General features: G+C 38.1%; 1 protein-coding gene across 1 annotated transcript; it reads right to left on the bottom strand.

The window, feature by feature from the left end:
* Positions 1-8,446: 8,446 nt before the first annotated feature.
* LOC118785447 (leucine-rich repeat transmembrane protein FLRT3-like) lies at positions 8,447-12,245 on the bottom strand. The gene is made up of 2 exons (XM_036540089.1): positions 12,169-12,245; positions 8,447-10,439 (listed from the first exon to the last, which is right to left on the bottom strand). Exon 2 carries the CDS (start codon positions 10,394-10,396, stop codon positions 8,447-8,449), a length of 1,950 nt encoding a protein of 649 aa, XP_036395982.1. The 5' UTR covers positions 10,397-10,439; positions 12,169-12,245.
* Between the last annotated feature and the right edge of the window lie 277 nt (positions 12,246-12,522).

The following is a 12,522-nucleotide window of genomic DNA, read 5'->3' as shown; positions in this document are numbered from 1 at the left end:
AGTCTTGGAATGGCCCAGTCAGAGCCCAGACCTCAATCCCATTGAAAACCTGTGGAATGACCTAAAGAGAGCTGTACACAGGAGATCCCCTCACAATTCCAAAATCTAGATGTGCAAAGTTAATAGAGACTTATACACAAAGACTTGCTGCTGTAATAAATGCAAAAGGTGCTTCCACAAAGTAATAGTTCGGTGGGGTGTGCAGACTTATGCAATCATTTTTTTTAATGTTCCTAATAATTAACTATTTGTCTTTTCTCTGGATTTTTGTTTGCTGGAAGATCACATTACAGATGGAAAAAGTCTGACATTTACATTGTTGTTATCTCTGTCTTTACATTTCAAAAACCTGCGATTTCATAAGGGTGTGTAGACTTTTTATATCCACTGTGTCACACTTTTAATAACTATAACATGCAAGAGGGTGTTCTCTGTAGAACTACTAATCTCATATTTTTATGGACATAAGTGACGATCAGGGTCCCAAAATGATTTTTTAATAATGCTTCATGCTTTTTTTGGTCCCTCTTATGCACTAAATGTTATGATTTGATGAACTGATGATTATAACTTATTTACCATACACATTTATACACGGCAAAATGCATACAGGGCATGACATGAGACCACTAACATTCATGTCATGCATCACAATAGATACAGAACAGCAAGCAAGCAATAAAGTATCTAGATAGATAAAACGTGGCTAAGATACTGACGTAAAACCAATGATTTTAAAATGCTTAAAAATGATCATAAAAGAAAATGCTTACCCTCAAACCACTGCTCAGTACGTCATTCCTGGTCAGAGAAAAGCACCCACTAGCGTGTTGACAGATGGGTGGCAAGTTGATCAGGTGATGAGCGACCCTGGCCTGGTGTCACTGGGGTGCCTTCTCTATTCACTTTGCAGTCCTTATTAACAGCCTCCCGGCTATGGGTGGGAGTGCTAACCACGGGCTCTGCATTTGACCTTAGATCTGATCAAAATTTAGAAGATGTGAACAGGAGATGGCTGATTGCCATGTGCAGTATTTTATGGAAAGGGCAGAATAGAACAGAAAAAGGCAAAGGCCTCATTAGTGGGTTTAATAGAGGGGTAGGTAGGTTTTGAAGTGGGGAAATGGTTCACGTTAACACATTGCTTTTGAGAGAGGAAGTAAGTTTCCAAGGAAAGTATCGAGTGTGGATAGTGTGTAATATTTGCATTTATCTAATATGTGTACAGTCACAAGCTTACAGTAACACTAGCGGATGCTGGTTTAAAAAAAAAAATGTTGTTCTCTTTACTCTTCAACAGTTCTTGACTGTTTTCATCAGTGTAAACCAGAATGTAAAATTTGAAAAATAGCAGTATTGAGATAGGACTAGATGTTGTATTTAAAGCTGAAGTCAGATTAACTCTTTTTTTGAAGTGACAGCTCCAATTTTAGATATACCTCACTTTCAGTAATGATTTTTAATATTTTTTTTTCTCATTTAATCAACACCCACAGAATGTTCACCATTTTTAGATATATGAGAACTTTTTTCATGTAAACTCTTAATTAATTTGCACTCTTTTTGAATTATGGTTGACCTTGGTCATTGTGGAAATAATAATCATAATAATGAGTTTACCAGTTTAATTAGAATTAGTAGCCATTGATCTCAAAATGGGTTTACTGTTCAAAGCAATGATATTATAACTTCATGCTTTTGTAAGCTATTATCCTTACTGGAAATATATCTGCCAGCAACTTATTCCAATAAAAAAGCAGGTAATTATTAAAGAAAATTGCCTTGGCAGAAGATATGGTTTAGCCATAAATAACTGTATTACATCTTTCAGCCTTTTAACTAAAATATGTTTCAACCTGTGCAAATGAATTGGTTTTAAAATTGGTTTTAAAAATCAGTTACTGCCATGATTTCTGAGTAGATATTACAAAATTTTATGACTTAAGCGTAATAGTTTTGTGAATTGCTGGGCCTCCGCTACATCTGCAAGCTCCTCACCGGATCACCAAAGCACCACTAGACTAAAGTGAACCACAAACCACTGCAGCTGCCAGGCCCCCTGCCCCTGGTGAACTCACTCTTGTGTATTTTGAGAGAGTCCTGATGGGTCAACCCCCTGTGGTTGACAGGAATGGGTAGGAGATCAACTGGCTTTAGAAACAAGGACAGTTAATATAAACTATTTTAAACGAGGACAGTTAATACAAACTATTATAATAATGAATTAAATGTACTCCATTTTCTTATGCCACTTCTCTCCTCTGGGATCACAAGATCCATTTGACAAAACAGAGCGACGCTGGAAAGGCTACTCAATAAAAATTACAGCTTTGGATAGTCTCATAGAATAAGCTTAAATTTACTGACTATTTGCTAACCTTAGCGATTAACCCAACAATTTCAACTGGTTGAGTTGCTGGTAGGGTCCAGTGCAGTCCAGGGTACTGCATGGATCTTCTCCAAAGTTTATCTAACATTAACTAGCTAGCATTATCAGTCACCGGTTGATGTTTGGATCGGATTAGTTATTTGGACAGCTCAGTTTCCTGACTTTGAGCTGCAGAGAGCACTGTTGTAAGATTTCATAAACACAAAAAAACGGTAATCAAAGCTCCTTTAAGGAACGGCAAGGTCATTACCAATACTGTAAACTTGAAAATAGGCATAGAATGTGATGAGTTGGACCCTGAGAGAGTTTGGCTGGGCTTGGCACACTCTACCACCCCTATAGAACCGGGTTAATGTTAGCTAGCCACTTGCTAACCTGAGACAGCATGCCACCATTGTTTGCTAGCTAACACTGGAATTCGACCTGGCATCCAACAGCTCTGCTTTCATTTTGACAGTCATTTAGCTCACCCTGAGTCATGTGGGTAGTGATCCAAACGTTTTGCACAAAAAGGAGGAGCATTGCTTTAATTACTTAACTTTACCGGCGTTTATTGGAGACTCTGCGATAATAAGAGACCTGCGTTTATTTCACCTAAAGCCCTCAGGCTTCTGCAAGTTATTGGTAGCTGAACTGACCAGGAAAATTCACCATGTTTTCTTCCCCAAGTAGCCTACTTAACAAACATTATACAGTGCTCTTTAGTAGCACTGTATAATGGGGAGGAGAGCACAGTCTGTAAGAATAGCAGTATCACTGTGAATTTAAGATACCATGATCCGAAAGACAGCTTGTTTTGTTTGTTTATGTTTAATCTAATTCGTGAACAGATGAACCTGCATAAGGCAAATTGAATTCACTAAAACAATCTTATTTAGCCTAATGTAAAATATATATATATATATATATATATATATATATATAAATATATATATATTATATTAATATTATTATTATATTCTTATTATTATTAAGAATCTTCAACATATTTAAAGAGTTGACAGTAAATAGACTAAACATTGTTTTTTGTTTTTTGTGTTTTTTTTTAACCCATGTGTTTTCCTTTTCATAGCCTGGAAAAACAATAGGGCTACCTTTTCAAAACCAGTATTATTTTGTTTTTTAGCCGCAAAGAATAAATAGGACTACTGTAAGCATTTTATCCCACTGCTCTTTCATTTCATAGTCACGAAAAATAAATATAATTTTCCCCAGCGTTTATTTGAGGCAGGTGTTTATTTTACTGAAAGGGTCACGCATATCGGCAATTATAAAAGGCCTGCGTTTATTGGAGACTCGACTATTATTGGAAGTTTTATGATATTCTTTTGCTCTGTATAAATACTTTCCTAAGATGTACTGAAAAAAAGGTAAGCAAAATGGTCCATGTAATCTTGAGAAATCCTGACAAATTCATTTGGGAACACACTTACACTTTTTAGAATAAAATACCCAGGGGACCTCAGAAAATCTTCTCCTGTATTCATATGACTAATCAAAGCAAATTGGCATTCCTTTTGACATGGCCATAAATCTTATCTCCATGGCTTTGTTTCAGCTTCTGGATAGAGCACGTGTCTTTGTCACAAGGTGCATGTTTCTGAGAAAAATGAACAGGCGATAGACAAATTATGGAAACACCAAACAATATATGAGTATTTATCAACTAATAAGGGGTTGGTTTGCTATTTGCCATCAGAACAGTTTCAGTCATTCTTGGGATGCTGTTATGTAAATTTTGAACTGTTTCTAGTGGAATATTAGACCATTCTTCAAGAAAGAAAGTCTCCAGTTCTTTGAAAGATGAAGGAGATGGAAATCTACTCCCAACTTTGCATTCCAGAACTTTCCATGAAGGTTCAATGATCTGGACACTGTGGAGGCCATGGAAGGTGTTTGACTTCATGCTGGTGTTCATGAAGCCACTCTTGAATCCCTTTAATAGTGTATATGGGGACACTGTTATCTTAGAATATGATACCATTTGAGGAAACAGTGTTTGTACCATAAGGTTCACCCTGTGACCTAACATAGCTCTCTATTCCTTGGCCATAATTTTTACCATGAAAAGTAATTATCAGACATAATGAATCCCATGAGATGGCTTCCTATACCATAACACATCCACATCCATGTTTAACAGCACAGGCAATGTGGGTTTAAGGCTGCCTCTGGCTTTCTCAAAACATAAAACTGTCCAGACGTAGGAGTAAAAGATGTTAAAGTAAAAGATGACTCATCAGACCACAGCAGAAGTTCATAATAGCAGCTCATAGATTTAGATTTTGTGTTCATTACAACAGGCTATGCATTGTTGTGCAGAGGCCTAGGCTACAAGCAGTTTCCAAATGGCAGCCCTACCATAAATATCATCTTTCTGAAGCTCACGAGGTACACTGTTCATTGAGACTGGAACACAGAGTTGAAGATTCAGGTGGTCATTTTTGAGTTTTGTTTTGTAATTTTTAGCAAGTACTGTCATTTTTAGCAACTATCCTGTTAAGTGTCCATCTGTCCATGTCAGTGAGCGTCAACTTGTGACCACTGTTCCACTTTCCTGATGCAGTTTCTCTTCATTTGGTTTACCTCATCATGATTTTTGAAACTGTTTCCCTTGACACATTAAATGATTTTCCTGTTTCTATGACTGACACACCTGCAGTGTTGGACACCAATTATTTGACTCCCTCAAAATCTTACATCTATCATGTTGCTTTATAAACTTATATATTAAAATGTTGTTTTTAAAACAGAAGCATATCGGTAATTAGTATTGAAATTTCTATGAAACACAAATGCAGAGTCCTTTTTCAGTTACTTGAAAACTTTTTTTTTTGTTTATACGTACACCCTGTACGTATAAACAAAATTATAGTGTCATTTCCCCAAAATTATTAAAATTATTACCTGTTCCATATATTGTGCCACATTGCATTCTGATAACCAAAGATATGGGGACTTAGAACACTTTACAAAAGCTATAAGCTTAATGACTGTGATCATTAGTTAACCATGTCCTTCTTTCTTTTTGTTATTGTCTTGCTTATGTATCAAATCCATTTGACAAGAAGAACAGCAGGACTCTACCAGAAGTGTCCAGTCTGTTTTCCAGAATCCCACACTGCACAACAACAACAACAATAATAATAATAATAATAATAATGATATCTAGGCATTGTTGGTGGATTGAGTAATTTGCATTTAGCCACAAAAAGATGTTGAAGAACAGCTGAAATGTTAATACTTGTATTCAGAGGTCGGTCCCTGTGGTGAAGTTGGAATAAGAACTAAATGGTGAGTTCACAACTGTGCACACCTCCATTCAGTTAACTGTTTACAGCACAATTTTCTTGTGCACTATTAGAGTAAAATGGATGTTACCCTTACATAAACCTAAAAAACAAATAATGGTGGACCTTAAGATAAGAGCTTGTGTCCCAGCTAATAAAATTAAAGTCATATATTCCATTGATATGCCTCGATAATGTCAGTTCAGCCCCACTTCACTAATTCAAATTAATTAAAAAAAATCCTACTCTTCAAGCTTTCCTTCTGCAAGCTGTTGCAGTAGCCAGATTCAGCTGTAACTCTTCCATATGTTTTTGTTCATTCTTGTAAATAAAAGACAGCTAATTTGACTGAATGAATAAGAGAATGTGGAATTTAGACAGCAGGCCTACAGTAAGAGCACACATGTGATACAATGTCAACGTGGTTTTAGTGTAAGGCCTTGGATTTGAGGGGCTTAAGGGTCATTGGGTCAGATCCCATATTATCTTGTTACCCTGCTCAAAGTGCTCACCTTTGGGACCTTCCATAAAATGGCTTTACATTGGATGGATACAGGATTTCTCTGTTTGTGATAAACGTTAGCCAGATGAAGCAGATGAAATGCACTCAAAATGACATGAGCTTGACAGGTATTTGGGAATAAATCAATAAAATAACATTCTGAAAGCATTTGGAAGCATTAAGATTTGGTTTTTGTTATTGTTGTTATATTTTTACAGTCTTGAAATAAACAAGGAGCTAAAATAGTTTTACCACAAAACATTTGGAAACTACATTCTGAAATACACAGAACATTGTTTACCTTGAAGAAGAGCAACCAGACTAAGTCAGTTGTACAGTATGATGAGTATGCTGAACAGCTAGGAGAAGCTGCTTTTTTTTTTTTTTAGCATTTTTGAAGGCTCAGTATAATGTGGGGTGTTCAACAGAAGGAGATACCCAACTGTACTCAAAGGCAGTCAAATAAATTAATATACAGAAAATGTGTATGTGTGTATGTTTAAATATAAAAACAACTATATTGTACAGTACACAGCAGTCTTCAGAGCAAGTAATTTTCCCTCTGCAGTAATTAAAGCTCAGGCAGTGTCTGTGAGTGGCTTGTACAAAAATGAGCAAGTCCAGGCATTCAGCTGTGAGGCTTTAGATAATTTCTCTGCATGACCATTTCCCATTTGCACATTGTAGCCACAGTGACATGCCCAGCAGGGTCCATGTCATGTCCTGGATGTTGACTAGTCATTAGATGTATCTTCCCCTGGTGCCTTGGAGGTGTATTAAAGTGAGCATTGCTCTTCTTTGCATTGTTAGTCTAGTTCCTCTGTGATACTTCTGGCCAATCAGGCAAGTCATGCGTGCATTATGGGGTATTCACCACAGCAAAAGAGCACTTCAAGCCTGAAGCAGACATTGGCTTGTAGAAACTTCTCAAAGCTATATAAGAGGAGAGTGTACTTTGCAGATATAGCACAGTATTTGTGATTCTGCTAACATAATGAGAAAAAAAAGTCACAGGATCTGTTTTGTCCACTTTTTTATTCTGCAATATGACCAATATTTTATCATATTCAAGTGTGTATGAAAAAAAAGGTTGTCACAGATTTCAAAAAGCTAAATACAATAAGCATTGGATCAAGGCACATACAAGACTGGCCAAAGGGCATACAATGCACTTTGGTTTTCAGTTGTAAAGAACACATACTTTTGAATTCTGGCAACAAAAGTGGCTTAATTTAAAAATTAAAAAAAAGTAAATTTAAAAAGAAATATAACAGCTGACACGTTGTATCCAAAAATACTAAATACAATTTTCTACCATTATTTTTTTGCCCCAGTAGACAGTATGTGTACTCTTAAAGGGCAATGCTAACAATGACATATGATACACTGTTCTGAAGAGTGTTGCATTGTAGTTTCCCTTTGTTTTAAGTCTACAAATTAATAATCTTCGGTGTCAGCGCACCCATTCCTCTTTAAGAATAGCATAGCCTTATAATGGTCTGTGTGCTTAATTTGCCCTGTGCTATAATCTAAAGGTCACTGTGGCACATGAACGTAGTCAGCTCCTTAACCCTTACTACTGTGTGGCAACTCTGCTTCTCAAAAGCAATGCCTACTTAACTGTGGGGAAAAAGAATCTGATGAAGTACAGCAGATGTCGAGATTTTTGTTTTGTTTTTGTTATTTTGCTTTTTTTTTTTGCTTTTTTGTACTCTTCACTCAGAAATATCCACTATTGTTACACAAATAATATCTCATCGGCTTATTTTTAGGAAAAAAACATGTATCTCATGAAATATATCTGATTTGGCCTGATTTTCCCATATTTGTGACTGTTACCCCATAGTTTTCTATATCGTCCTCCTCTATCATCCAAAACAAGTGGAAAATTATCTGTGCTTAGATGAGTTTTTTACTTCTATTTTCAAGAAGTCTGATTGTTCAACACAATAATAAAAACCCACTTTCACAGTTGACAAGTCATCATATTTCAGTAGAACACGAACCTTCGATTGGTCAGAAATCTTCAGCAAAGAAAATACAGTACAAATTACTACAAATTTCTAAAATATAGAACTGCAGTTAGTGACAACGCACACTGACTGCACGGTGATTACCTGCAATCTAAACCAAACTCCATAAATATAAATATGGCAAATGTATAGAACATTGCTACTTCAGTCTTTTAAATCCAGTGTTTTGCCAAAGACTCACCAGTTTCAAAGTCATGTTTTATAATCAGAAGTCTCACATCCATGTTCATTATCATGAATGGGAATAGTCCGAATCAGGTATTCCACTGTCTCTGTAACTTCTGTTGATGCTGCTGTTTTCACTATGCGGGTTCTTGTACAGACTCAAGCCGTTTGGTGGGAAAATAGTGTGTATTATGAACTCTTCCTTGGACACAATCCCTGGGTTTATTGGTATCATTTGAAATGAGGTCTCTCTGATTTCCAAGATGGAGTTATCCTTCTTAGTTCCTGCCTCAGCATAGTCGTCTTTTCTCCTCCGACCCTTATTGTAGGTGCAGTTTCTGGAAAATAGAGACCCATTCCTGTGAAGGTACCAACACACCAATGCTAGCATGATGATTGCCAGGAATGCCACAGCCCCACCAATTATGGGCGCTAAAGGTAGAGTGGAATTTTTGTAAGGTTCTTTCTCTTGCTCTCGGTTCAGGGTTGTGGTGGGTTTGTATGCTTTTAGAGACCCCGTTTCTGTTTCTATACAGACAGGCGTTTCGTCAGAAAGGTAAATATTGCTGGTTTCCATGGGAACCATGCATATTCGATAAGACGAGTCGGGCTCCAGAGCAGTCAGCAAGTATTCCGTCTTCTCTCCTTGAACGATGGTCTCAGTGATGGACCCAAATGCAGAGCTGTGGCCCATCTTCAGCCAACTGAGCCGCAAAGCTGTCATGGGCTGTGCCACTTCCCAGGAAATGTGCACAGTCTCTGCTCCAGTGGATCTCACACTGATGTTGGTGATCTTCTTGCCCGAGGGGGGGGTACTGCGATAGTGCTTGCTGAGATCTGGCCCTTTGACTACTGGTCTTTTGGTAACAAAGGAAGGCCATTGTCCTCTAGAAGGTGGCAAATTGTTTGAAATAGTACCAGTCTCAAAGGTTGGTGGGATGTCAGCCACAGTGCAGTCAAACTGGTCTGTGGCAAGGTCTTTGATAGCCATCCCTTTGACTTTGTCAGGACCCTGGCACATCAGTCCACGCACGTTGACCTTGGTGGGCAGTGTGCGCAGCCAGTCCCTCACCCACTTCATTCTGCAGTCACAATGCCAAGGGTTGTTGCGCAGGAGCAGCTGAGTAAGGTTGTCAAGGTCATCAAAAACACCCAGGGGCAAGCTGCTCAAGTTGTTGCCTGACAAGTCCAAACGGTAAAGCTGCCGCAGGAAGGCAAAGGCCCCCACTGGAATCTTGTTGATCTGGTTGTCTTGCAGCTGCAGCTTCTCCAGGCTGGTGCCTGGAAGGTTTGCTGGGGGCGCAGTGAGAGAGTTCCGCACTAGTGAGAGCTCTGTGAGGTTGATCAGGTTCACAAAGGCCATCTCCCCTATCCTCTTGTTGTTGAGGAGGTTTCCATCTAAGATCAGGCGCTTCAGGTTGATGAGGTCCTGCAAGGCCTCTTCGGAGATGGAAGAGATGCGGTTGTCATCAAATCGGAGTTCCTCGATGGTCATGGGTAGGCCTAGGGGGATGGAGCTCAGGTGGTTTCGGGAAAGGAACAGCAACCGGAGGTGGTTGCTGTCCCGGAAGGCCCCCTCCTCTATGCTGACAGCTGACACTGAGTTATCATCCAGGTGCAGCTCCTCAATGAAGGGGATCTGCTCCAGCGAGGCATGTGTGATAGTCCTGATGTTGTTCTCCTGCAGGTGCAGCTCCTTGACATTCCTGGGCAGGTTGGTGGGGAACTCATCCAGATTGTTACAGTAAAGATAAATCTTCTCCACCTGGTTGAGCCTGCGCAGCTCTGTGGGAATGCCAGCGCTATTGATGCGGTTGTTCTGCAGATAGAGGATGGTGGCATCCTCCGGAATGCCCAGTGGGATAAAGGTAAGGTCGCGATCGTTGCAGTAGATGAAGGTCCCATCACAGCGGCATGATGAAGGGCAGGAGGTTGATCTTACCAAAGGACTTGTCAGGCCCAGAAGTAGCCCTATTCTGGTCAGGAAGAGGAGGCAGGATCTGGACTTGTCAGTCATTCTGAACTGGTATTTTTTTCAGCAGAAGCTGACTCTGAGCAGCCTAGAAAAAGACAAGTATGGGAAAAGTTTAATTCACGCTCACTAGAGCTTTGTAAAAACAGCATGTTCTACAAGGCATGCCTAACATTTTAAAATAAGTCAGTAATCATAATGATGAAAGAGGCTTGGTTATGTGTGCTCTATGGAAAAAGTAGCATATCATTATATAGCTTCCTCCTCTCTCTGTAAAATGTGCTTATTATGAAAAATCATAGGTATTCTCAGGGGACCTACTTTCATTTAAGGAACAGTATCATTAGCAGGTAATTTACAATGTTATTATTCAAGACCACTCCCACAGTAACCACTGTCTTATACACTTAGACATGCACAAAAGAGTCAGCTTGCACAACAAATGTAAATGCATCATCACATATTGAAATAACATTGGGGGATTGTACTACTCCTCTAACAAACAATCTGACATAACATTTATATGCCTTAAATGTCCATGTATTAATGCAACTGGAGGAGTATGTCTGAGTATGGCAGTTCTAGTATTGAATTATTTCTTGCTAAATTGCCCTCTACCGTGTTATGTCCACAGCATTCCCTTTGGTAGGGTTGTGCATGTTAGTATCTCTCAGGTTAAGAGTCTGTGTGATACTTATTGGTATTTACCACCAGGTTTGCATACCTATCACCATATAACAAATGGATAATTTAAAGAATGAGAGTTGAATATAAATTATTGCAAAATAAAGAACAGCAGATATGCATTGTCTAATAAAGAGACAACATTAGCTCTAATTAGATACATGTGCATTTGTATGCTCAGCTTGAAAGTGGGAAAACTGATATTTCGCTCCAGAATACATAGATACATATGTCTGCTCTGGGCATTGACATCCACTATATTCAACAACACTCAGAATCCAGATTATACTTTAATTCTGAGTTGAATTATGAGTCTCCAGACATGAGTCTTCCCATTCATTTTAGGTTTCAGAGGTGCAGACAATAAAGGGGAAGAAAGTCTTCAGACAAAGGGTTACAAATTGTGCAAAATAATATACTTTGTTTTTATAAATATGCAATTTTGTTAGTTCACTTTTTACCTAGTTGGATTGCAAAGTTCTTTTTTGCATTACCAAGGATTATTAATATTAAGTAGATACTAATAAACCTGTATTGATGCCTGGTTAACTAAGCCTCAAGGTTACTGAAAACCAAATTTACTATTAATCACTCATGAGACATAGCTCACATCAAAAGTAGTGGTTCTTCTAAGGAAAATATGCTGTAGTATTGTTCACCTTTGTAGCCTCAAGCATTATTTTAATTAAAATCCCCATATGCATTAATACAATTCTCTTCTTCATTTATGATTACTTTTTTAAACAGTAAAAACAAAAGATTTTAAAGAAAGAATTGCATATTTTACAAAATCTATGATTTGTATATTAACCTTAAACAAGGTAAATGTTATTTAAGCAATTCCAAAGAATCAGGCCTGAGTGTCTAACTTTTGGTTTATAATACCCAATTGTTTTTTGATTCTCCACAAAAGCATATCCACACCATGAAGCTTAATCATTAATGTGCAATTTTTAAAGTATGAACTAAGCCATAAAAATTTGCATTTGTTAAGAAAATGTTATTTCCTTACTTATTATAATATTGATAAATAGCAGTGAAATCTGATGACTTGCCTTCCAGCACATATCCCTGTGAGCTGTGCTTTAATCACTCAAGCATAAAATGACAAAAGGCATTCATATTTTTCTTACCTGATATTAAATATTTGGCAAATCCTTCACTTGTGCAGAGAGCCAATGGAGCTGAATTAAAGCTTATTAGGTAAGCTTTTTTCTTTTTTTTTTTTTAAGGGAGAGTTGATCAATGTGGTCTCAGGCCTCTTTGGTAATATCCTGTCAAATCAGTATTTGCCGAACTGATCCTTGTTTGTACTGCCGACCTCCTGACTTGTCCCCCGCTTTTCAGTGTTCATCCCCTACAAAGGGTGCCCTATGGCAGATAAGCCCATAAAGAGCGCCTCTGCTTGAAGACAAACCTTAAGCTTCCTGCTCCTGTGCAGGAATGCGATTTGTGGAATAATGAAACCCCCGTGCGTGTAGAATCCC

This window comes from Megalops cyprinoides, chromosome 1 (assembly GCF_013368585.1).
Source record: "Megalops cyprinoides isolate fMegCyp1 chromosome 1, fMegCyp1.pri, whole genome shotgun sequence".
In the NCBI taxonomy this organism is placed as follows: domain Eukaryota; kingdom Metazoa; phylum Chordata; class Actinopteri; order Elopiformes; family Megalopidae; genus Megalops; species Megalops cyprinoides.
The sequence above is the reverse complement of the archived record's forward strand: the minus strand, read 5'-3'. Positions and strand labels throughout refer to the sequence as shown.